Below are 26,407 nucleotides of genomic sequence, written 5' to 3'. Positions count from 1 at the left end.
TGCTATTCGACATTGCCGAATCAGCCGAGTCAGATTATAAATTGTTGATTAGACTCGATTCAATGGTGGTTGGAGGGAGATTCTCCAATCCTTAAAGCCGTGTCAGGATCGCAATGGTGTTACTCTGGGCTAGGAAAGTATGACACACCGGTCAGGTGAGGTATATGATTCACCATGGTGTGTCCACTATCCATTCCCACAATTGACACCAGTAATTAGGGAATGGGTCAAGCGAGTAGGGGCACTTGGGTAATTCATTATACACAAGTTTCGAGAATATTTTATAAACAAATTATTTTGTAAAATGTAATGTTCATAATTGTTAGGAATCTGTCTTAAGCTAGGAATCAATATTGAGCTTGAGTGGTTAGCAGCTGACATTTAAGAGCCTTATAGCTGAAGTTCGATTCGTATTATTTAAAAAAATAAAATAAAAATAGATTAAGGTGTTAGATTGGCCTTCCAGCTGGGCAGGACAAATTGACATCAAGTAAATTGTTTTCAACAATATAATTGGCCCAATCTTGTTCAAATTGGGCCAATTCAAATTGATTGGCTCATTGCCTACCATTTTGTTCAAATTAAGCCAATTCTTGGCCCAATAAGAAAATTGGCTCATTACCTACTGATGCTATTTCAAATCCACAAATTCCAATTTCTATAGTGATCCACAAAATATTTAAAATAGATAAAATAAAATAAAAATAAAAATTGGGGTTTTAAGTGTGGGATATAAAAAGGACTTAAAAAATATATAAATATTATAGAAAAAAAACAAAATATGCAAAGTGGTTTAGGAGCAACCGGCCTGGTACCAATATCTTCCTAAAACTGGTTCAGTCTTGCCATCGATCTTAATAAGAAATCACGGAGTCTTAACGTAGTGTTCAAAACATGTCAAAGCGTATTATAATGTCATTTTGTTCCGTAAAGGGGCACTTTGGTCGCTTTTAGGGACAAAGTTCTCAACTCAAGGAAAAATAGTAAAAAAGATCCCAATTTTGTGAGATTTACAGTGAAGAAAACCGAGTGCAAAGGATCGGCATTTTCGGTCGGACGACATTTTCTCTCTCTAAAACGAGTCTCTCTCTCTCTGTAACGGAATGCAAAGGCATTGGTAATTTCGGTCGGACAACGATTTCTCTCCCTCGCGCGGCTAAAATTTCCACCTTCTCTCTCTTAAACGAGTTTCTCTCTGCAAAACCAGACCTCTCTCTATATACCGATTTCTCAATCAATATTTCAGATCCCATCCAATTTCATTTCTTATACTGTATATAGCTCTCCATCTCTACTGAAACACCTAGAGATCAAAACTCTCTCTACAATTCTCACTCTGCTCTCTACTGAAACACCTAGAGATCAAAACTCTCTCTACAATTCTCACATATCTCATTGTTCTCTCCCTTGTTTCTCTCTCATCCAAATTAAGTTCGAGATCAGTCATTCGGAAGGGCCCTCTCCTTTCATGTTAGACCCAGATTCACGCTGATTTTCTCAAGTTTACGTTCTCATTTTTGGTTTTTTTAAGAGTCCCCAATTTTCTATCTCTCTATACTTTCATGGGTGTCTTATGTGTGAGCATATATAAGAGAAGTATATGCCACGTTTTTCTCTGAGAATATTAGTTGTGAATACAAGATGGGTAATTTCCTTTTTGGGTTTGTCTTGCCTCTGCTTCTCCTAACAGGTAAACTTGCATTTTTTTTTTTTCGAATGATTTAATTTGTACTAGCATCCATTTATGTTCACAATTTTAGGTTAATGATCAAGATATTCTATTTCAATATTGAAACAGAAAGCGAAACGGGAGAAGGGAATATGTTTCATATAATTTGACATTTATCTGAACTGAATAATTGTTTGAATTTATTTATTTTCTTTTGTATGTCTGTCAATTCAGCTATTTTATAGTTAAATTTAAATTTTTCATTGGAATTGTGATGTAATTGCTGAGATTAATTATGATTAACGGTTACAAAACTACAGTTTTTTTTGTAAGGAGGATGTGGGGATTCTTCATTTTACGTTTGATACCCAAAAAAACGAATCTTTTGTTCCAACAAGATTCTTAAATTATTATATACATACATATAGATACTTTTCTGCCATTATATACAATGATCACGGGACCCCAACAAGATTCTTCGACGAACTTTGTATTATCTTGGCAGCATGATTCGAGCATTAGTATTGGGGTTCACCTGAGGAAGCTATTATAGTATTTTACAAAAACTACAGTTGGTTTTGTAAAGAGGATGAAGAAATTCTTCATTTTACGTTCGATATATGCAAAGAAGAAATTTTCTAATATATTGATTTTGAATGGTTATGTAAACATGCATTTGCCATCTCCTTTTCTCTCTCCATCTCTCTCTCTCTCTTTCTCTCTGTGAATTAAGTGCAATTGACATCAGTTTGTATTCTCTTTCTATTCTACAAAATATATTATATAAGGTTCCATGTATATGAACGCATTTATTGTTGTAATCCTTCTTAAACCATTATATAAATTAAGAGTGATGCTTTTTCTGCCACTGTATACAATACTCATGGGACCCAATTACGAACTTTGTATTATCTTGGTAATATGATTCGGACATTAGTATTTACCCTTTTTAATATAAATTGAAGTTCCTTCACGTGGCCATGGTTATAATTATTTTCATGCTAATAATTCTTGATTTGTGCAGCTTCCTTGCTCGATTGGAATTTGATCTCCCTGGTCGACTTATTGGCATTTCTTATCCTACAATGCACTGCTCCAAAAAGGGGTGAGATAATATTTTTGTTCTATACCATAAGCTTTTTGTTGTTATTTTTCAGCATTATGTTAAATAGATGCTATTGATTACAAAAGGGGAACAAGTTGCATGTGTTATGATGGGGCCTGGGCCCTAATACCCCAATTATTTATTTGACTGTCTTTTAAGTCACTCTGCCTGATTACACTCCTTGACAATTTGGGACTACACTCTAGTGTAAGTACCACAAGGTGTCGCAATTAAATAGAAAAGAACCTAATAATATTTCCAACTTAAATAAAACAGTGTCAATATTATCTTATCATTATACATATTCAAACAGTTAATGTCCTTTAGTGCTTGAAATTAACAACTCAATTCTACATAATAGTGTGACTTATAGAGTAACTATATAAATTGCATTCGAAGTTTCTTTTTTCTGATGCAACGTCCAGTCTACCAATCATAACTCTGTGATTGTGGTATATTTCTTGTTCAGAATATTTTGTGTCGAAATTTGCCCAAACTGTGTTTAACCGGTGATAAGCTTAGTCGAGGGGATTGCAGACCTGTTATATTTATCATTTTCTTTATTATTATTATTTGTATCATTCGATTCTTGAAACGTTGAATCTGGGAGGTTCACAGGTGAAATCAGTGCTTAAAAATTGGCTCGGATGAACTGATTTTCCCGGTTCAGAGTTTTAACCAGAAGCGGTCCTAGTCCCCATGGAATTGAAATGCAAACTACTACTCCTTAATTTTTTTGAGCATTATATGACATAGAATATTGTTTTTAGAATGGTTTGGATATTGTAAACCATTTTTTCTTAAAATTTGGAAACAACTAATATTCAAATTTTACTTTTTTTTTTTTTTTTGAATTGGCAGAGTGGGCCAGCCAGCCAATCTCACTTGGAACTGGTGGCTGGCAAGTTTGACCTACTGGTCCAACTTTTAAACGTACGGTGAAATGCAAAGGAAATGAATTGACGTTCCTTCTTCAATAAACTTTTTATGTTGCTTTTTCTGCATCCTATTATGTTTGGATTTACATGGTTGTCTTATTATAAACAATGTCAAGTTGGTATAATGCTTAATTCTTTGTGGTCCTCTCAATGATATCTAACTTTATGTACGTTTGACAGGATTTTGTTCTCAAGGACAAACTGTGGTAGCATTAGTTGTAGTTATCTTTTCAGTTTTTGCGATATTAGCAGAAGTTGTGTTTCATGTTGTTTGGCTTATTGAAGGGGAGGAATGGAGCATAGCCAATACTTGGTGGGCTACCCTTATTGGTTTTGTGAGGTAAAGCGTTTTATATTTTGTAATTCTTTTCTAGTTTCCTAGGAAACAAATTAATTTGATGTAAAATGTGCAACACATGCACAGCTTACACCTCTTCTCTTCTCTCTCTCTCTCTCTCTCTCTCTCTCTCTCTCTCTCTCTCTCTCTCTCTCTCTCTCTCTCTCTCTCTCGTTTTCTTCATTCATAAAATTACATGGCCCATTTGGTCCTTCCATAATTTTGCCATAGATTACCACTATATGACTTGCTGCTTGTTTCTCTATTTGTTTTTTCTGTGAAAATGGGCCTCATGTATTCCACCATTTCCTCTCAGTAGTGAGCTTTTTGCATGGTTTTATTCATTCACTAACTCCATTTTATGTATAATTCTTTTATTGATATGCAGAAATAAACCCTGGATACCAACAAATTCCGTACTTTATTTCTTGGCTCTACAGCTCACAGCAGCCTTGATTGCTTTATATGAATTATATATGATTGGCTGGGGACACATTTCATGGCAAGTTTCTAATTGGAGAAGAATTCCATCTATTGCATCTCTAGGTTTGTTATGATTTCAATCAGTTTTGTCTGGATTTTCTTCTCATGTTCTGCCATTGAGCATATCTTTTGTTTTGTTTTGTTTTGGGGGTTGTTCAGCGATAGGAACTTGAGATGTACCGCTGCTACATGTCAATTGCTAATCACTCAAGCCCAAGCGATTCCTGTTGAGCATATCTTTTGTTCCCACAAAATTTAAAATTTCACACTTTCTAAGCTCCTGAAGAGCAGGTAGGACTTGTAAATATCTGCATATCGCGAGGAGCAATGAAGTGCAATGGACTTAATTTCAACCAGGATGTTATAGTCATTTACGTTTTATTTAAAATGCCTGCTTATGGCATTTTCCTATGGCTTTAAAAGGATGCTAAGTAGATTTTCTGCTCAGATGAGCTAACTATACATTTTTCCTTTTCTCATGTTGTGCAGTTCTATTTGTACACTAATTTTATCTGTATGTGCATTTCATCCATGGTCATAGTGGAGTTGATATTGTGACCAGAATGGAATACCTAAATGGTAACAGAAAGTGAAGTGCTTAACAGGGATCAATGAGCATCTCAATGAAGGATATTTATAGTTCCTAAAAAGGTCCATAGGCATGGATGTATTATGAATGATGAGATATTGATCTCAAATGGTCCATAGGCATGAATGTATCATGAATGATGAGATATTGATCTCATGAAAATCTGCCTTAATTGTTTTGTATGTTTATAGAATTATAGATATACCTAATTATTTATTGTGAAAGCATGACTGACAGAACAGTTAAAGATTATGGTGAGTGATGGAACACATGTAGTCAGGACCAGGTGCTGATTAAAGACCTGAAATTAGCTACAGATGGGCTTGAAAGTTCCGTTTGACCTTCTCTTTCTAAGAATTCTGCACATGAGATACTACAATCTTTTTATTTTTGTCCTGACTAATTATTCTTTTCATGATCTCATTGAAGGTTCTCCCCTCAGGGTAGCTTGCTGCTTGCTATTGCCTGCTATTCAGGTGGTTGTTGGGATTAGCTATCCTTCTTGGGTTTCTCTTCCGTTCTTTATTTGTAGCTGTGTTGGTCTTGTTAGTTGGTCACTGACTAGCAACTTTTTGGGACTGTTTTGGTAAGTGCTCAGAGTTCTTAAAAGACCTCGTTCTTCTTTAATGTGCACGTATGCATCTTTAGATGAACCAGCGTTAATTACCATGTAACCACCTGGTTTTAATTATTGTTGTGAAAGGTGGTGGAGGCCTCTGTTACTCTATGCTGCTCTCAACATCATCTTGCTTTACATATATCAGCTCCCTATTCATTTCCCAACAATAATCAACACAATTGCAAGCTTCATTGGATTGTACAAGGCATCTGCAAAGTCAGAGTGGCCAGAAATTTGTTCTGGGCTTTCTCTTTTAATTTTCTATTTCATGGTATGCTTCTGATTGTTACTCAGACTTATTATGTGATCATAAAATGGGAAATTTATACAAAATTGTGTTTGAGTCTGGTATAGAACAGAAAGAAAAGAGAGAGAGAGTTCACAATTAGGTGGAAAATAAAGGGTATCAACTGTGATTCAAAGACATCGGGCTGAAGCTAAAAAAGCCTAGCTTCAATGGCTTGTATGAGGAACTAAGTTCCTGATTTATGAGAGTTTACAGCAAAAACATACATCCCAGTGGGGTAAAATCTCCCTCTTTTAATAGACTTGGCTTGGCTTCTAAGTCAAAGCTCTCTCAACTTTCCTTGGAATATCAATGGACTCTACCTGTTCCCAAGTCTTGCAGAATACCTTTTCCTAAGCCATGCACAATTAAAGTTTCTAGAAGTATTAATGGACACTATCCCATACACAATAGCTCTTCCCAAGCAAAATTTTAATTTTAAATTCTATCCTTTCCGTCCTAAATTTCCCATTCACAAAATTTAAATGGAGTCCCTCGCTTTTCTGCAAATTCCAAAAAATTCCATTACAGAGAAAAATACCCATATAATACCCCTGCTAAAGCTAAAGAGAAAATGCAGTCCACAAAATGTCAACAAAACGTTATTTTATTTTCTTCATCAGAGACATAGAAAACAACTAGTTATTTGTGTGATCCCCATGTTTATTTTCTGTTTTAACAACTGAAGTACTTCTTTTCTTTTTTGATTGCTTTTTGCATGTTATCGAGGGAAATGGATGCGCATGAAAACCATAATAGAAAAAACAGAACTTCTTTCTATTACATTGACACTGTATCATTCTTTAAATCAGGTATTTTTGCATTATTATCATTATTATTGTTGTTGTTATTACTGCTATTATTAGTATTATTATTTTTGATCGAGAGTGTTTGCTTAGTTTTCCAATTAAAGTGCAATACAACTAGACTTAGTTTTAATCTAGTTCACTTGGCTCTGTGGAACTCGTTGGGTTTGGTAGCTCGTCGTAAAGAGATGACGAAGGCATTGTCTCCAGCAGCTAGAACGTGGTAGCTGAGGTCAATTGATGTGAATAGCATGCTTGGTGGCACTGGAGAGAGGAAGACATATGGTATGAGTAGTAGCGTGGGAAGGAAACTGTAGGGTCTACTGCAAGGAAATGAATTACATGGATGCTGGTTGTCACAATCTTGTGTCCAGGTGGACCTGGGATGCGATGAAGTGTAGAAAAACTACAGAAGTATTTTGATATGTATTTAGTGCTGTTCTACCCAACCTTCTTAGAGGATCAAAGTATGGTCATATTTTTTTTTAAGTAGTTCAAATGTATGGTCATATTTAGCACACTATGTGAATTTTATAGAGGGGTAGGATGCTTCCTGCAAAGGATTCGAGCTAGGGGAATTGGCAAGAGATGAGTATTGTGCTTTGAATACATATTAAATACCAATTAAAAAATGAACATATGTATATGTGCAGCCTGAGAGTTCCTTGTACGGTTTTTCTGGGTTAAAGCACTCCCCCTTTATGTTTGTTGGCTTTTGATTGTTGTGCCAACATGACTTTTTCTTGATAATAGTGCAACTCAAATGAGGTGGAGGTACACGATTTATTAGCAGGGCTACGAAATTTTAAGCAGGACTGATCATACATTACCAAAGGTGCTTTGGAAAATGTAATTGCATGCGCCACAAGGAGAGTAGAATGCCTGTGGAGATTAAAAGTAAGTGTTTTGAAGAAATTTTTTATTGTGTTTAGTGAGGAAAGTGAGCTTCAGGAATGTTTGGAGGGAGTCAATGAGCTTTGGGACTCTCTAACCGTGGAGGGATTTTCATCGATAAGAGTTAGTGATCACGGCGATCAATTGATTTCATTTTGGTCTTTGATTTGATTAGGTAAAAGATTTGAAGGGTATGCAAGAGTTGTCAAGGTATATGTATGTACAGGCGGAAACACATACTCTCATACTCATTCAACTTTCTAAAATTTACCGAAGCTTGGTTAACAATAAAAAAAGAAAAAGCTATTATGAGGAAAAAGCAAATTTTAGAATAAATGTGATTGCCTCTGTCTATCAGTCATGTTTTCCATGAGCTGAAAAAGCATATTAAGATGGACTGCAACCATATTTGGTAGATGGTGATGGTAACATACACACACGACTCGTAGTATATACACACATGCACATAGTCATCGAAGGGTCCTTGTTTTGTTCAGTAGGACTGTGTAACATGATCCATCATGGCATCTTATTGGCTAAACTCATTGTTATTCTTCCTAGCTGTTGAGAATGAGTTTGGGAGAGTTGACATCTAGTATGGGCATTTATGGGCATGATTGATTTTCTTCACTTTCAAGTTATTCTTATACATATTTCTTGGAAATGATTTTCTCATTAGGTTACATCAAGTGTTATTTGTCTGAATAATTGCAATTAGGAACAATTCTTCTTCATTATACTCAAGTTGGTATAATTCAGTGAACAAAAACTTGTTTTGAGCATGAAATCTTGCCTAAGTCGGCTCGTTTGGTGGGTGAATTTTATAAATGAAAAACTCGAATGTGTTGTAATTTTTCCTTATACAAATTTGCTATGTCATTTGACTACTATGTGGTCCCTTCTAATGTGGCAGCATTGCACTATGACTTGGGTGATGAACTGGGATAATATTTTTGGCAGGCAGTTTATTTGTTTCAATTTTGAAAACAACAATTTAAATAATCTTGCAATTAAGACAAAAAAAAACTCGATGAAGGTTTCAGACTTAACTATGTGGCTTGGCAAGTTGACTTAGTTTTGGCAATGAAAAAGAGTTGGCCATTGGGGCTGAATATTTGAACACTGGTACATATTAATATCATGCTGGATGAACTATGTTCTCGTACTTGTTTCTTTATGTTATTCTATATACTTGTGGGAACATTTCCTAAGTCTCTGTGTTACCTAGATATATCTATCAAGGGCTTCCTTTATTACATTGGAAATGTTTGTCAACTCCACAGTTTCAGAGCTTATGATACTCTCATAAATTTTAACTTCCAACAGCTTTCTTGTGTCAAATGCGATTTAGAAGAAATGGAGTCTATCATGTCAATGAGAGAAAACAGCTTGACGGAGCAACTTCTACCATTAAAGCATTCTTTCTTCATTAGAGAATCAAGGTAACTTGTGGATATGTTGCTATGGCTTAAACTTCTGAATGAAGTGGAATTTAACTGACAAGCGCTTTCTGTGGCATAAAAATTTGGTTCTTTGACATCTTAAGAATTTGTGTATTTGGTTTCCCTTGTCATCAAGATTTTATCGATGTCATGACTCATATCGTAATTCCCGCACTAAAGCACACTTAGTTTAATAATGATAATGATAATAATAATAATTATAGTTATAATTATAATTAATAATTAATAATTATTATTAGTAGTATTTTCTTTGGTTCGATTAGAATGTTCTTTATTTATTTATTTTTTCTGATCTTTGGAAGCCCATCAAGAATTAGTATTTTAGTGGAAAAAATTGTCGTTTGCTAGCCTTCTCATATGATGTGATATAATTCTTGAACACTTCAGGTGATTTTCGCTGGTAAGAAAAAATTTCGATGAATCTTAAGAATTTTTTTGAGTAATGTAGACCATGGTATATGCAAAATGCTTTTAATTTTTGGGCCTTAGCATTTTTTTTTTCCTTTTTTTTTTTACAATTGAACTTTACTTGACCTTCCAAACTCGCATAAAGAAAGACATGGTTATTCCTCTTATTGGAATTAGTATATATTCTTTTTTGCGTTTGGAATTTGTTATTCTTCAATTCAATTCATGTAATTTTTTTTTTTTTCTTTTGTATTCTCATTGGATTATTTGCTCTGTACCAGGTCTGGTGTGAGGCATACAAATGTTTTGCTCAAGGGAGCTATTTTTCGGAACTTTAGTATCAATTTTTTCACATATGGGTTCCCGGTATGCTTTACACAACTTGGTGCCTTTCTGTTATTTTTCTAAAGTATTTCTTTTATTCTCTATTGAAGTATTTGTATCAATTAACATATGAATGTTAATGATATATATTGAAATGGCTTTCATTCTAGCTGAGCATTCATTGGTCAAGGCGAGCCACTATGTTATAAAAAGATATTCTCGTGTGGATTCAGTGTTCCAAAACTCACCAAGTCTAACTTGGACTCGGGCAAGTTACTCAGACCTGGCACCCGGAGAGCCCCTACTGCAGCCCAACTTGCTCGAGTTGCTACAGTACTTGGGTGAGTCCAAGGGACTCGGGTGGGTCCTTCAGGACTTGTCGAATCCTACACTTGTTCAAATATTGGGTTTTTTGTTTTTTTTTTTTGGGGAGGGGGGGTGGTAGAAACTTGACCTTCTTTTCTTGCTTGTTCTTGCCCCAGTAACCCTGTAAAGTCGTCCCTAACCATATTTTTTTATTTATCTTCTATCGAATTCAAACCACAAGTTCGCCAAAAAGACATTTAAAATCTCAGATTTGCCAAATATGTAATTTTGTACCTGGGTTTGTCCCACCCCTTTCTTGCTTGCCTTTTGCAACTTTAGTTCCTTTCAGGCGTATTTTGCATTCTCTATCAAATTCAAAATTTAGATTCAACAAAAAAAAAGCCGAAAAGAAAAAAAAGAATCAAAATCTAGGATTTGTGAGATTTGGAATATCGAACATGGGTTTGCCCAAAAATTTCGAGAGTTTTGGATCAACTATATCCAAGGTAGAATCATCATCATCAACCGAGCCTTATACCAACTATTTGGGATCGGCGATTGGAGGTAGAACAAGAAACTATTTTTGCATCTAATTTTTATTTTTTTTGTAATTTTTCTTGTTTTTTGTTTTTCCGATTTTATCTTTTTATCGGGATTTTTTGGAGGCATTTTTCTTGGGCTCAGGCAGGAATCAGCGAGTCTACCCCGAACTCCCTGCACTGAATCTGGGCATTTGTCAAGTCCTCGAGCGATTCCTAGTTTTAAAACACGCTTACTAAACATGTTTCTCTCACGAGTGGTATGCTTTTAATGAATTATATCAGGTTATAGTGTTAAATTTTTATGCTACATTAGGTTATAGTGTTAAAGCTTTTAGAGTTATACCAGGTTATATTGTCGTTACCTTTTACTTTTTCATGATGCTTTGGCAGTGTGGCTATTTTTTCCTTTTCTATTTTCTCTTCATGTTATTGAAGATTTTCTCTTTCTCTAAATTGTGTATTCAGCTGCTTTTCATTTGAATGCTATTAATGTTAAAAAAAGTTGGGATACATTACAATATTTCTTGTCTTATATAAAACTTTCAGTGATGAACATGACAGGTGTCATTGCTTGCTCTTTCATTTTGGAGCTTCAACTTTGCAAGTATATGTGCTTTTGGTTTACTTGCATATGTTGGCTATGTTCTATATGCATCCCCTTCCTTGTTCCACTTGCATCAGTTGAATGGGCTACTTCTTGTCTTCATTCTTCTTTGGGCTGCAAGCACATACATTTTTAATGTGGCTTTCACCTTTCTGAATAAAAAGCTGAAGCAGGTAACGTTGTGCTTTTTTTTATCTATTTATTTATTTATTTTTGGGGTCGCTATGCTTATGGGGAAGTTTTCATTGCATCATTATAAATGCTTTTACTCATGCAACTAATTTCTTACACCTTTTCAGGATATGGAGATCTGGGAAACAATTGGTTTATGGCATTACCCAATTCCAGGATTTTTTCTCCTTGCTCAATTTTGCCTTGGTTTTCTTGTAGCCATGGGTAACCTTGTGAACAACTCTGTTTTCCAATACCTGTCTGATGAGGACGAGCAATCCTCAAATCGAGACACTGCAGCTGAAGGTGAGCTAAACACTATTCGAATTTCCATTTTATCTTTGTTTTTAAAATCATTATGCGTTACCTCATTTTTCTTTTGACTTTAGTTTGTCGACCTCAAAAAATGTAGGAGTTCTTCTGTATTGTCTTGAAGCACTTTGTTTCTGCCATTGGTGAATGATGAAGATGTACAATTCCAAATTCTTAGCGTTTATGAAAGTCTTGTCTTTAATTGCAGAGAAAGAAGAGACAAAGGTATTGATTGTGGCTACAATAGCTTGGGGATTACGGAAGAGTTCTCGTGCTATTACACTGCTGATGATATTTCTCCTTGCAATGAAGCCGGGTTTTATTCATGCAGTTTATAGTATGTTTATCCAGTCTTTTGTTACAGATTTATCTCAATTTTCGTTTGAGTGGCAATGTGGATAACTTTTGTTGTTGGTAAGAGGCTACAGTTGTTTATGCTAGATTGGTTTCAGTGACTAATCTGTAGTTTCCATATTAGCTTTACTAAGAGCTGTCAATGTTGAACCTGCAAACCTTTTTTCTGATTTTCTTTCTTTTGACGTTTTCAAGTAAAATGAATTTCCCTTGTGAACAATCTGTTTCTTGAATGCTTTTATAATAAGTAAGATCTTGAATTGTTGATAGACCTCAATGGAATTGTATACTGAAAGATACATTCTCAGTATGGGTGGCCTACTTGCACTCCTCACAGAGTTCATTGTGATGCATCCTCTGGTGACGTCTTTGTAGCCTTTTAACCCACAATAGGGTAGGGAAAGCGGTCAGGTCGACCCACACCTACTTAGGGGTGGCAATGAACCCGGACCGACGACCAGACTAGTCCCAGGTCCGGGTATGGGTCCAAAAGTTGGACCCGGCGGGTTGGGTCCGGGTCCATGTGGAACCGACCCAGACCCAACCCGAATAGTGTTATTATTTAAAGAATATTTAATATATAATATTTTAATAATATATTAATGATATTTAAATGAATATAGCCCCATATTTTTAGTTATAATATTTAAATAATATATTTATATAATATATTTATATATTAACTTTTTAAATATATTGAAATATATATTTTTTTCTTTTTTTGGGTCGGGTCCTGGTCTGGCTCTAGGTTTGGGTCTGAGGCCTGGGCCCCATAAATTGTTTTTGGGTTTGGTCGGACGCAGATCTGACCCGACCTGTTTCCACCCCTACACCCACTGAACCAATGGGTGAACCCGACCCGAACTGAGTCCATCTAGACTCGGGCATTGGACCTGATGGTCAGTTCGGGATCCAGGTCCAGTCTTGAACATATTGCATTGGGTCGGGTTGGGACCAGGTGTGGGCCTACTAGACCCGACCTGGTATATGTGTGTGACTTATATAACTTTTAATTAATTTTTGGTCTCGACCTGGACCCAATCAGGTCCAATTTATTTGGACCAACCTCGGTCCAGGTCCTATTGGGGTCTCACCTGGATCCCTTATAGTTGTGTCCAGGTCAGGGTTGACCGGGATCCAGCCCATTTACTGTCCTACCACAACCCTTGGAAAACCATCCTGGAAACTTCATCGCTCAGATTCTATTTCATCTCTTTCTTTACTCATTATTGATGTTGCTTTATTGCATGTTAATGTCATGACCGTGTGATGAAACGGACACTGATGGAAAGGGAGTGGGACCTTCTATTGGGGTCATTTCCTGTTTCTGTGGGTTGCAAGACTCATCGCTGATCTCTCCATCACTCTACATTGCATCTGATGGACATGACCTCAATGAACTATGGTGCTCCATGTTCATTGGATTATAGTATACTTTCCTATTAACCTGTTTCCCATATACATTCTATGCTTAGATGTGTTGTTTTTGGTGCATTTTGTCATTTAAAATTTGTCTAATTTGTAGAATGTTCTGCATGTGCATTATTAAATGCATTTCACCTGGTTTAGAATCACATCACGTAATTGTTCCTACTGAACCACACACACCTCATAGTAGTAAATGTAGTTTGGAATATCTTAAGTATGTCCGCTTGCTGATTTTCTTGAAGTAAACTTATATGTTCATGAATTGAGATTCAAATGGGTGATGCTTATTCTCCTTTAATTTTCAGTGATTTTCTTCTTTATATATCTGTTGAGCCACTCAGTGAGCAGGGGGATCCGCCAGATTTTGATTCTCCTATGCGAAGCGCATTTTGCACTTCTATACATCCTTCAGCTTAATCTTATTTCTAGGGCTCTGGAGCACAAAGGGTCCCTTATTATGACATTCCTTTCACAGTTAGGTACATTTTTGTATTGACCTTGTCTTTTCTTTCAATCACTTGTAAAAGGGTACTTTGTAATAATGCCTTGTGAATTTCCAAATGTTCTTGGGACACATCTGATTTGTTGCTTATGAATAAAGGCTTGGAACATCTGAGAAGTGTGCTGCATTCCAATTGCCTATGGGAAACCATAGTCCGTTGGGGTCATTATGGGTCATTGCTTCCTCTGGTGGCATCCACCCTATTGTCCATCATTTAATTGGACAATCATGAATCCAGCGGGCTATATTATAGCCCGTTGGGTTAATGTATGTTTCCTAATATGAGACTTGTATATTGATGTCAATTATCAACAATGTTTGCAGGCCTCCTGTATCATGCTAGCGGCTGGGACTTTTTGAAGATTGCTGCACTCATGATCTTTTGTGCCGTTCAGAACCATGGATTTAAGATTCTTTCTTCCTTTTCGGCAATTGTGCAGCACACTCCCCACCCTCCCATAGGGTTTAGCATCTTGAAAGCTGGTTTAAACAAATCAGTATTATTGTATGTCTATGCGTCCTCAACTGCCAGGAACAATCAGTTCCAGGATCTTTCTCATGGTAAATAATGATTGATGTATTCAAAGCAAAAAGCGATTCAATGCAAAAAGTGATTAAATCTATTCAAGTTCCATGGTGTTCCACATTTAATGCATAACTTTGTTACAAAGTTAATTTGAAAATGTTGCAAAACAGCGGAATTTATCAATGCGATAACTAGATGTATAGATTGACATTGTCAGAATCACATTAAATCAGCATTGGCAGAATCAAATTTTTACCTGAGCTGCTAGCCAAAACAAGCCATTAATTCTGCCATAATCAGCAAGAAAAATCACCTTTTTGTTATTTGAAGTTTTGAATCATGCAGTTACTAAAAATTGGTCCGAATCGGTCAGGATTGGGTCCTGATCAGCCAAAGATCAAAGTCACCCAAAAGCATCCATCTTTGGGGCTGACCACGACCAAAACTTTTGGGCTGAATTGATCTCATATGCTGTTTTTTTTTGAATGAATACGATATATGCTTCCAATTCAGATTATTTTAATCAAGTAAATCTGCCAAATAAGATGATCTGATTAATTTGATGCTAGTGGATTTTTATTATTTTCTGTCCGCAGAAATCAATGGAAATCATGTGACTTTGCTTATGGTAGTCTGTTTGTTATTTTATTTCAGAGAAGTGGATAGCTACTTATCTTGGTGCTGTTAGCCAGAAATTTCTATCAACATACCGTTCATATGGTACATATATAGCATTTCTGACTATTCTTGTTACGGTATATTTGGTGATCCCAAATTACATATCTTTTGGCTATCTGTTTTTCTTGTTATTCTGGATAATTGGAAGACAACTAGTTGAGAAGACCAGGAGGCGGCTCTGGTTTCCTCTAAAAGTATATGCAACTCTAGTTTTTATCTTCGCTTACAGCTTGAGTATCTTTCCTAGTTTTGAGAGGTGGCTTTCCCGGTTTATTGATCTTTATACTGAACTAGGTTACAATCCTGATGCTCCTTTATTGGAGAATGTTTGGGAATCCTTAGCAGTGTTGATAGTGATGCAGCTTTATAGCTATGAAAGGAGGCAGAGCAGGTACTATGAGAGTTCTGAGGGATGCAATCAGTTTGAAAATGGCTGTTTGGGTTTTATAAGAAGAGTTCTTATTTGGCACAGTGAAAAGATTGTATCTTTCGCTGTATTTTATGCTTCTTCATCTCCGATCAGTGCCTTTGGTTTTATATATCTTTTCGCACTGGTTGGGTTTGCCTTTCTACCAAAAGTTTCCCGTATACCTTCCAAGTTTTACCTGGTTTATACTGGACTCCTGGTGACGTCTGAATATCTTTTCCAGATGTGGGGAAGTGAGGCTCATATGTTTCCTGGTCAAAAACACTCGTATTTGTCTCACCTTCTTGGATTCCAAGTATTTGGTGCTGGTTTCTGGGGACTTGAAGCAGGCTTGAGGGGAAAAATCCTAGTCATAGTGACATGTACTCTTCAGTATAATGTTTTCCACTGGCTAGAAAAGATGCCTGCTTCTCTGAAAAATACTGGAAAATGGGAAGAACCTTGCCATTTATTTGTGTCCAAAGAGAAGAGCCATACTGGTAGTTCTAAATGCACTGAGGATACAAACCCAACATTAGATAGCAGTCTTTTATCAATTAAGCAGAGGGGTGTAGTTACCAATTCATGTCCGGCTTTTGGGTCTGATACGTTCCAAGGGTCAGGTTCTACAGAAGCTGAGGAGGGTTCTGGCAGTAGCACTAGAAGATTATCTTTCAGTTATTTCTGGGGTAGTACCAAGGAGAGTCACCGGTGGAATAAGAAGCTGGTACTTGCTTTGCGTAAGGAGAGGTTTGATATGCAAGTGAGGACCCTGAGAGTCTATCTCAAATTTTGGATGGAAAATATTTTTAACCTGTTCGGTCTAGAGGTTAACATGATTGTGTTACTGCTAGCAAGCTTTACCGTGCTGAATGCTATCTCACTTTGCTATGTATTATGCCTTGTGGCTTGTGTTCTTCTCAACCGGCATGTGATCCGAAAGTTATGGCCTCTATTTGTCTTCCTCTTTGCTTCCATTCTAACTGTTGAGTACTTGGCTGCCTGGAAAAATTTTATGCCTTGGGATCCTGACGCTTCGAGCCAGTCCAAAGTGCGCTGCCATGATTGCTGGAGTAACTCAAGCATATACTTCAACTATTGCACAAAGTGTTGGCTGGGTATGCATTTTTTATCCCTTTCAAAATCCTTGGTTTAGTCATTCATTTGTCCAGTAAAGACCCAAAAAACTTGTGGCCCAAACACAGAAGCTTTAGTTTTTGCAAAATGCTGCAGCAAGCCAAGGTTCAAAATATCAGTCTTTTTTTGGACTAGAATTTCAATTTCCCACGAAATTCTTTATGGTGCCCTAAACGTTATTTCAGATTTTGGAACGAAATCAGCATATTTATTTGCAATATTTATAACTTGTGTTTCTATAAGGCATAATGCCTGTGGCATGGAAACATGGGTCTGCTCCTGGCTGCTTCAGCGCTGCCTTGGTCACTTAGGCAGCTGTCTCAAGTTTGAGCTAGCACAGGATCAGGAACATAGGGCTTTTGAGTAAATCTTTTGTTAGCCTTCTTTATGTTCGAAATTATGTTTATTTCAGCCCCCAGATTGAATTTATGTTTTTTTCTTGGCCCATGTACAATATGCATAAAACTTGGTTCAAATGTTGTTTTCTATTTTCTTTTTTTTTGATATGTAAATTGCATTTTCTTCCCGTTTGGCTGAAGTTGGCCTAAATTTCTCCTATCATGGCAGAAATTAAGACAATAGTGACCCACAACTGAATGTCAACGATTAGCCCTTCTATGCTTCGTGTCGGCGACATATTTTGGCTAAACTTCACTGAACGAGTTAGGTAGCTTCTAAAGTTTTCATGTGCTTCTTTCACAGGGCTTGTTGTTGATGATCCACAGATGCTTGTGAGCTACTATTTGGTTTTCATTGCAGCATCTTTCAAATTTCGCTCCGATCATTTAGTCGATTTCTCAGCGTCTGATACATATCGCCAGATGATGTCCCAGCGAAGCAATGCATCAGTTTGGAGAGAACTCTCATATGAAACAAAGAGCCACTGGACCATCCTTGATTATCTGAGGCTGTATGCTTACTGTCATCTATTGGATATTGTTCTTCTCCTCATATTGATTACCGGAACCCTGGAGTATGATATATTGCACCTGGGTTACCTGGGATTTGCATTGATTTTCTTCCGAATGAGGCTTGACATAATGAAGAAGAAGAATCAAATTTTCAAGTTTTTGCGCATGTATAATTTTGCGCTCATTGTTCTCTCTCTAGCATACCAGTCACCTTTCCTCGGGGATACCAACACTGAGAAGTGTGCAAAAATAGACTACATTTATGAAGTCGTTGGCTTTTATAAATATGATTATGGGTTTAGGATTACTTCGCGATCAGCTCTGGTTGAGATTGTTATTTTCATGTTGGTATCACTCCAATCTTATATCTTTTGCTCAAGGGAGTTTGATTATGTCTCAAGGTATCTCGAGGCGGAGCAGATGGATGCCATGCTCCATGCCCAAGAGAAGAGAGCGGCTTGGAAGACAGCGCAGTTGCAGCATATAAGAAAATCCGAGGAGAAGAAGCGCCAGAGAAACCTGCAAGTCGAGAAGATGAAAGCAGAAATGCTCAATCTGCAAAGTCAGCTGCATAGCTTGAATGGTGGGGGAAACTACTGTAATACTAATGCCTCTCCCAACAGCGAGAGTATACAAAGAAGAGACCTGAATTCCTCTCCCTTAATGAGTAGAATGCCTAGAATACCTGAGATACAGGGAGATCACAGAGAACAGGAGCAGAATGAGGCTGAAACTGTACTTGAGCATTTGAACAGAAAACCCAAGAACTCATCAGTGGAAAATGTGAATAATTATGCAGATTCATCCTCTTGTGAAATCACTGAGCTTGAAGAAAGATCTGCGAGTTTATCTGCATTTTCAGATGGGAAGGAGAGAGACAAAAGCCAAACTAAAGAGAACCCTCTAATATCCGCTGTGCAACTGATAGGTGATGGTGTCTCTCAAGTACAATCCCTTGGGAATCAAGCTGTTACCAATATCGTAAGCTTCTTGAAGATAGAGCATGATGATTCAGATTCTAATGAGTATTCTTCTGCAGAGGATGGGGGGTTTGATGAAACAGAGAGCCATAATAATACAGATCATTGCTATGAGAATTCGGAGCGTACTTCTTCTCTAATATCCAATGATGTGAGGGCAGCACCAGAACTGACAAGCCCACGGATAGGAAAGCTTTTTCACTATATTTGGACCAAAATGAGATCCAATAATGATGTTGTGTGTTATTGCTGTTTTATACTAGTATTCCTTTGGAACTTCAGTTTGCTATCTATGGTGTATCTTGGAGCTCTATTCTTGTATGCGCTCTGTGTAAATCCTGGACCCAATTACTTGTTTTGGGTTATCATGCTTATCTGTACAGAAATGAACATCTTGCTGCAATATTTATATCAGATCATCATTCAGCATTGTGGATGGAGCTTTCAATCACCCATTCTTTGGAGGTTGGGGTTTCCAGCCCATAAAATAACTGCCTCCTTTGTGATAAGCACCCTTCCTTTGTTCTTGGTGTATCTATCCACCCTCTTGCAGAGTTCGATAACTGCCAAAGATGGGGAATGGATGTCAGTTAGGGAATTCAGATTTTATAGCAGGCAGATTCTTTTCCAGGACGAGGCTCATGGACATGATGGTTGGAAACAGAGGCTTAAAACATTGGTCTCACCATTCATGAATGTTTTGAGAATTGTTAGGAGAGCCTTCTCAAGGTACTGGAAATCCCTGACTCATGGATCAGAGGCACCCCCTTATTTTGTTCAGCTGTCTATGGAGGTTGATATTTGGCCTGAGGATACAATTCAACCTGAGAGGATCGAATCAGGAGTCAATAAACTTCTCGAATCTGTGCATAATTTGAACTGCAAGACAACCCACAATAATTCCTGCCATTCTGCTAGCAAAGTCAGGGTCCAAAGCATCGAAAGAAGCCCTGAAAATTCAAGTGTGGCTTTAGCAGTTTTTGAGGTTGTGTATGCTTCGCCTTTAGAGGGCTGTCCCAAAAATGAATGGTATAAATCATTGACGCCAGCAGCAGATGTGGCGGCTGAAATATGTAAAGCACAGAGGGAGGGTCCTGTTGAAGAGTTGGGTTTTCCATATGAAATAATATCTGTGATTGCTGGGGGAAAGAGAGAAGTTGACTTGTATGCATACATATTTTGTGCAGATTTGGTTACCTTTTTTTTGGTGGCCATGTTCTACCAATCGGCAATTAAGAACAACAGTAAGTTTCTCGATGTGTATCAGCTTGAAGATCAATTCCCAAAGGAATTTGTATTTGTTCTAATGGTAAGTGCTAGGTTTTCCCTTTTGTTTTGTCATTTTTAAATTTTTTACTTAGTTGATTGACGAAATACTCCATCCCCATGCCATTCCACTAGATGGATCCATCTGAAGCCTTTAGCTGACTGCTCTGCTACTAAACAGCAGAAACCATTCATTATATGGTCACATATCGCTTAATTTTTTTTGAAAAGAACTACTGAATAGGACAAAATAATAAATGGGATGACAAGACTAGCTAATAGAGAACACACACTAAAACACCTGGAAAGCAAATAAGCAACAAAACCAAATTAAAAGCACAAGTCAACAATGCAACCCCCAAAAGCTCCCCATAATTCCCTGCTTTTTCCAATATAGTTTGATGAATCTATCCTATTAAAAAATACTCAACTCTTATTTCTTGAAACATTATTATTTGTCTAGATATTTAAATATTTTTGATATTTCTCTCATGATATTATTTTCTTCTGAAGTCATCATCATCTTCATCATAAGAGCCTTATCCCAATATTAATGCCTTCTTATTCTTGAGATTTTTTTTGGTTTTTATTAAACTTTTTAAGTTATAAAAAAATGAAGATCTTCTTTTAAGATATTCTGAAATCGGCTGCCGTTAGTTTCGCCAATCCGAGGTTCTAACCAGGGATTTTTAGAATTTATCCATTTTTAATTTTCTTAGAGTTCCTTGAGAAAAGAAACTCTAAAAGTCTGTTGATATTCCACTATAAATTTCAAGGGGATTTACCCCTGCAGCACCAACCACAGATATCTCTGGTTTCTCGTATGTTCTTATGGTTTCATGAAGCCGCATATGCTATGGAGTAGCATGAAGTATCATGCGATTTTAAATAAGTAAAGAGACATTTACCTTATTCCGATCGAGTATGGACACACCATAGTCTGTTGGGTCAACACCATCCAGTGTAGATTAATGTGAGGTTTATGAGCTAATCTGATTTTTGTTTCATTGCAGATTCTCTTTTTCCTGATCGTGCTTGATCGCATCATTTATCTCTGCTCATTTGCCACAGGGAAAGTCATATTCTACTTTTTCAATCTCATCTTATTTACATATTCAGTCACCATATATGCTTGGTACATGGAGCTTGACAAGCAGAGGACAGGAGCTTTGGCACTTCGTGCCATCTATCTCACCAAGGCCATTTCTCTTGCACTTCAGGCACTGCAAATAAGATATGGAATCCCACATAAGAGCACTTTGTATCGACAATTTTTGACGACTAAAGTCAGCCAGATAAATTACCTGGGTTTTCGACTTTATCGTGCTTTACCATTCCTTTATGAGTTACGTTGTGTCCTTGACTGGTCATGTACATCTACATCTTTGACAATGTATGACTGGCTAAAGGTAATCCCCTTTCATTTTCTTCATTTGCAATAACCTCTTTCTTGAATGACTTTTTTTTTTTTTTTCTATGTACGAGTTTGTGTGATAAAAAGCATTGAATTAGGACATGAACCCTCTTAGTTTGAAGGGATGGACGTCTAGTGATTCTATTCTAGTAATGGATGTATTATGTAATTTGCTGATCCCTTTTCTTCTATTTGGCTTGAATTCTTTATGGATAGCAATATCTATCTTATTTGAGAAATAATAGGTTGCTGAGGAGTTCATTGCAAATGTACAATTGTTATTATCCCCTCGCAAATTTCCCGTTACTATCATCCATCTTGCCAAGTTCATATCTTGCTGTCATGAAAGAATGTTCTATTAATAGTTCACTTTAAAAATTTGTTGTGTATTATTTATGCTTGTGATAAATGTTGCCACATGCATAGCACCATACATTCTATTCCCTTGCCTAATCTGTGAAATGGAAAGAAAAAATGCCCATTGTGTTTCTCTCATGCATGCATTTCTATGCCTTTTAGTTGGAGGACATCCATGCAAGTTTGTTTCTTGTCAAATGCGATGCGGATTTGAACAGGGCAACACATCAAACTGGGGAAAAGCAGTCCAAAATGACCAAATTCTGCAGTGGGATATGTTTGTTTTTTGTTCTTATCTGTGTTATTTGGGCTCCTATGCTGGTAAGTCTTTCTAACCAAAAGCCTAATCATATGGTTTCCATTAAGATATCTAAGCACAAATGCTTTTAGATTTCATAGGTCACTTTATGTGGATGTTTTATGTCATGCGCATTATATAATAGTTCTGAGGTATCAATATTTGTTGCTTTTTAAAATATATAGTAGTACTTGGAATCAGAAGTATGAGACATTCATCAGTACTAAGTTGAGAAAGGGAGTTTGACCATTTACTTGGCCTACAAAATCACACATGTGATCATATTATAGATGGAACTTTCATGCTATAAGCAAAACTTGTAAATAATAGATTTTGTGACATGTGAAAACATCATCAAAGCTTGTGCTAGTAAATTTGAATTACAGAATTTTTGCTATTTTTTACTGACCAGTTAACGAGTGTTTGAAAATACAGTGACTCAGGCTCAGACTTGAGTCCCGAATAACCTGGGCCCATCTTTTGGCTGATTCTGGTTCAAAAACCCTGAGACTTGCCCAACTCTCACTGGGTCATGAATACCTGTGTTTCCACAAAGACTCAGCCGGGTCTTGGTGAGCGCTGGCCGATTAGAACCACTGATTTGGGTTCGAGCCTGTGTTTCTAGCCATCTGTTTGTTTGCAAATTTGGCATGTATGATTCACTGAAAATAATTTGAACCCTCTAATGATCCAAGTTTTTATGGCACTTACTTTGTGAATGTTTAATTTATCATTCTGTTTCTCAGACGGTTAGATTATTTTTCTTCTAGTTCTCCATGAAAATAAAACTGTCTTTAAGTTTTCGTTTAGCTCGTATTTCTTTTTTGAGGCACATTTTCTTTTGAAGAAAATCTCTAGTCCATGTTACTTATGTGGTTGGTAAACATAGTAAATGCTTTCTGAATTGCAGATATACAGCAGTGGCAACCCCACAAACATTGCAAACCCAATCAAAGATGTGAGTGTCCAGATTGACCTCAAAACATTAGGAGGGAGGCTAACTCTCTATCAGACCACCCTCTGTGAAAAGCTTTCATGGGAAAACCTTCTTGAGGCAGGTTTTGATCTGGACCCTCAAGGTTATCTGGACACGTACAATGTCAAGGACATTCAGTTGATTTGTTGCCAAGCTGATGCAAGTACTGTATGGATGGTTCCTAGTTTGGTTCAGGCTAAGTTTTTGCAATCCCTTGATAGAGACATGGCTATTTTTTTCTCTTGGGCATTCACTAGGGACAGGCCAAAGGGAAAAGAAGTGGTGAAATATGAAATTCCTGTTGAAGATCCACCAAAGCCAGCAGCAGTTAAAGAAGTACTAAATGGGACCAGTGACCACGTTAGGATATGTGATATTTATCCAAGGTATTTCAGGGTGACTGGCTCTGGGGAAGTGCGACATTTAGAACAAGCGGAACAGGTACATTCTCCCTCCTCACCCCCCCCCCCCCCCCCCCCCCCCCATCCCCCCACCCACCCACCTCCCAAAACACAAACACCCATGAATTACCTCGTTTTCCTGCCCCACCCTCTCTTTCTCTCTCTTACATAAATGCCAGAATTGGCAATGTTAAGTTTCAAGGGTGAATACACAACCTTGATTAAAAAATACTTTTATGGCAATTTCAGCAATTTTTATCTCATGTATTAGAATTTGAGTCTGACAGGAAATTATGGGCTTTCCACCCTTCTTACTCAAATGCCACTATGGACTTTCCTCATGGACCGCTATAAAACTAACTGTTCTTTAATGTCCAGGTCAATATGGTCAAACTGACTGTTCTTTAATGTCCAGGTCAATATGGTCAAACTGACTGTTCTTTAATGTCCAGGTCAATATGGTCACAGGTGACCTGGTTATGAACAATGGGAGCTCAAAGTGGTGGTCATTTTATGACATCGATGCATCAGATATTGAAGGCTGCGATGGACTGAAAGGGCCAAGCGCGATCATTGTCTCGGAGGAGACCCCACGTATGTTTCTATCTTTGATGTTCTTTTGAAACTATATCTTGTACGTTATCATTAATTAATAAATATCGAAGGTATTTTGGTCAATTTATATTTTACGAATTATTTTTTTCATATTTTTATTAGATGCGTCTCACTAAGATGTACACACGCTCCAAATTTCAAGTAATTTGGATTTGTAGAAAAAAAAATGAAAATTGAAACAGTACCGGACAACTGTGACGTGCAATGAAGTTTGGATGGTGATGAGGGTAGATGAAATCACTGTTCATTTTTTCTTATAGGTGTTGGGAAGAGTTTTCCATATATATATATATATATATATATATATATATATATATAAGTATATTCTTATTAAAATGTTTCTTTTTCCTCTTATGATTAGGGAAAATGTACCATAGTCTACTATGGTATTTGTCACTAAGGATCTATCAACCCTCAGTTTCTCTGAGGGATGGATGGTGATTAACTGTACCTGGATGTATGTGGTTGACTCTGCCTGTGGGCTCCACTCCAGATAGTCTCCATTCTTTCATCAATGGGAATGGATTGTGGATGTTGCCTAGATGTAGCATATACAATATTCCATTGGGACATGCTATACTTACAGTGATCATTCTTAGTGGGTTTCTAATATGTATCCCTCTCTTTTGAACAGAGGGTATTCTTGGTGAAACTCTCAGCAAGTTCAGCATATGGAGTCTATATTTGACATTTGTGCTAGCAGTTGGTCGGTTTATCAGGCTGCAGTGTTCAGACCTGAGGATGAGAATACCCTATGAGAATCTACCTTCCTGTGACAGGTACAGCCACAAATTTCTTTACAATTTTGTGTTTTATTGTCTCTTGATATACTAGAAGTTGGCAATGTAAGAAAGGCAAATTATTTGAAACTGATGGAACTGGCTAATTGAAAAAGAAAAACATGAAAATTGGGAAGACCCCAAAAGACCAGCCGTATATTATTTTCTTGAACTTTGCATTTTACTTGAGAATGATGGTTCACACATGCAAACATGATAAATAGTACTTTTCGCTTTAACTCTTTAGATTAAGAATAAAAGGGTCAGTATAAACAGAAGCACGCCTGTTGTTTTCTTCCCTTTCCCTCAAAGTTAATACTTCATTACTAAGAAAAAAAATCATTAATGAGAATTTATAATCATTTAAAAGGTTTCTCCTTGAGAAAGAGTGCAAGTCAACCTCTATGTATCATAAAAAGATATAATTAATAGTCTCATGTGATGATGCCCTGAAATAGACGTAGAGAGAAGTCTCTTGATAGTATGATATTGACTGTCCATGACCTATACTAACTTGTACCTCTCTAAGGATTGATTTGGCATCGCCTCCAAAAACATAGTCCCGTTGTTCAAGGCAACTCGGAAATTTCAAGTGAGGGATGTTACTAGCAAAATCCGTTAATATAAATCATTCTGAGAACTAAATTTGCTATGGTTTTTGTATTTTTTGTTGATTTGATCATTACCTTATGCCATGAAGAAGTTCATGTGTTTCACAGGTTGATAGCCATTTGTGAGGACATCTATGCTGCTAGAGCAGAGGGTGAGCTAGAAGTTGAGGAAGTCTTATACTGGACATTAGTGAAGATATACAGGTCACCGCATATGCTTCTCGAATACACCAAACCAGATTGAAGATGCTTTACTAGCTTCTATTACTGCCATCAAATCGTTGGATGGAGAGACAGAAAAAAAGAGAGCACTAAGGAAGGATTGGCAAACTGCTCAAGATATTAACAGGAGCCATTTCACCCACGTGTTATGAAAAAATGAGTTCCTCAGAATAACCTTTGCCTTGTCCTTCGAGCTCCACCAATTGTCTATCTCTCTGTATGTTGGATGAGTGTGGAAATTTTCAGTTGGTTATTTGAAGAATTGGGTGATAGGAAAGCTCTATAATTGATTTGCTGCTGATTTATGCAGTGCAGTCACAAGTCACCCAAGCACGCAAGGCTTGATTTGTATATCAAGAGCTGGCTCTAAATGGGGCAGCGTCATTTGTTGTACGTATATGCACGAGTAAATTTTGGTGGTTATTGGAAAGGAAATGTTTTTTTCGTTCTTTCTATTTTTTTTTTGGTGGTCATTTTTTTCATTTTTTTTCGTTCTTTTTCTTTGTTGTCATTCTTTCACACCTAAAAATCACTGTTCAAGCAAATTATTACACAAAAAATAAGAGGCCCACGAAAGTATGTCACTGAATTTTCCATTTACCAGCAAAAGGACTGGCATGGAGTATAATTTTGTTGATTAAATGGAGAGCCTTAATAAGCCCATCATGATAGTCCGTTTCTATTATGCTT

At 36.9% G+C, this 26,407-nt stretch overlaps 1 protein-coding gene across 5 annotated transcripts; it reads left to right on the top strand.

Moving 5' to 3' along the window:
* Positions 1 to 785: 785 nt before the first annotated feature.
* On the top strand, positions 786 to 26,166 carry LOC18440663 (piezo-type mechanosensitive ion channel component). 5 transcript variants are annotated; one of them, XR_016042618.1, is made up of 21 exons: positions 786 to 1,690; positions 2,694 to 2,774; positions 3,893 to 4,052; positions 4,438 to 4,595; positions 5,551 to 5,707; positions 5,825 to 6,011; positions 9,053 to 9,168; positions 9,879 to 9,963; positions 11,331 to 11,546; positions 11,673 to 11,850; positions 12,065 to 12,193; positions 13,944 to 14,117; positions 14,465 to 14,701; positions 15,321 to 16,868; positions 17,590 to 20,087; positions 21,058 to 21,453; positions 22,034 to 22,136; positions 23,024 to 23,530; positions 23,943 to 24,084; positions 24,740 to 24,884; positions 25,604 to 26,166. XR_016042618.1 is itself a non-coding variant. In XM_020671260.2 (21 exons), the coding sequence occupies exons 1-21, from the start codon at positions 1,642 to 1,644 to the stop codon at positions 25,737 to 25,739; spliced, it is 7,458 nt and encodes a 2,485-aa protein (XP_020526919.1). In that variant the 5' UTR covers positions 786 to 1,641; the 3' UTR covers positions 25,740 to 26,166. The 5 variants fall into 5 exon arrangements, 4 of the variants coding, with proteins under 4 accessions (XP_020526919.1, XP_020526921.1, XP_020526924.1 ...); XM_020671260.2 differs by having other exon boundaries at positions 21,978 to 22,136; XM_020671262.2 differs by lacking the exon at positions 22,034 to 22,136.
* Positions 26,167 to 26,407: the final 241 nt, after the last annotated feature.

Source organism: Amborella trichopoda, chromosome 1, assembly GCF_054954075.1.
Source record: "Amborella trichopoda isolate Santa Cruz 75 chromosome 1, AtrichopodaSantaCruz75HAP2 v2.0, whole genome shotgun sequence".
Lineage (NCBI taxonomy): Eukaryota > Viridiplantae > Streptophyta > Magnoliopsida > Amborellales > Amborellaceae > Amborella > Amborella trichopoda.
The sequence above is the reverse complement of the archived record's forward strand: the minus strand, read 5'-3'. Positions and strand labels throughout refer to the sequence as shown.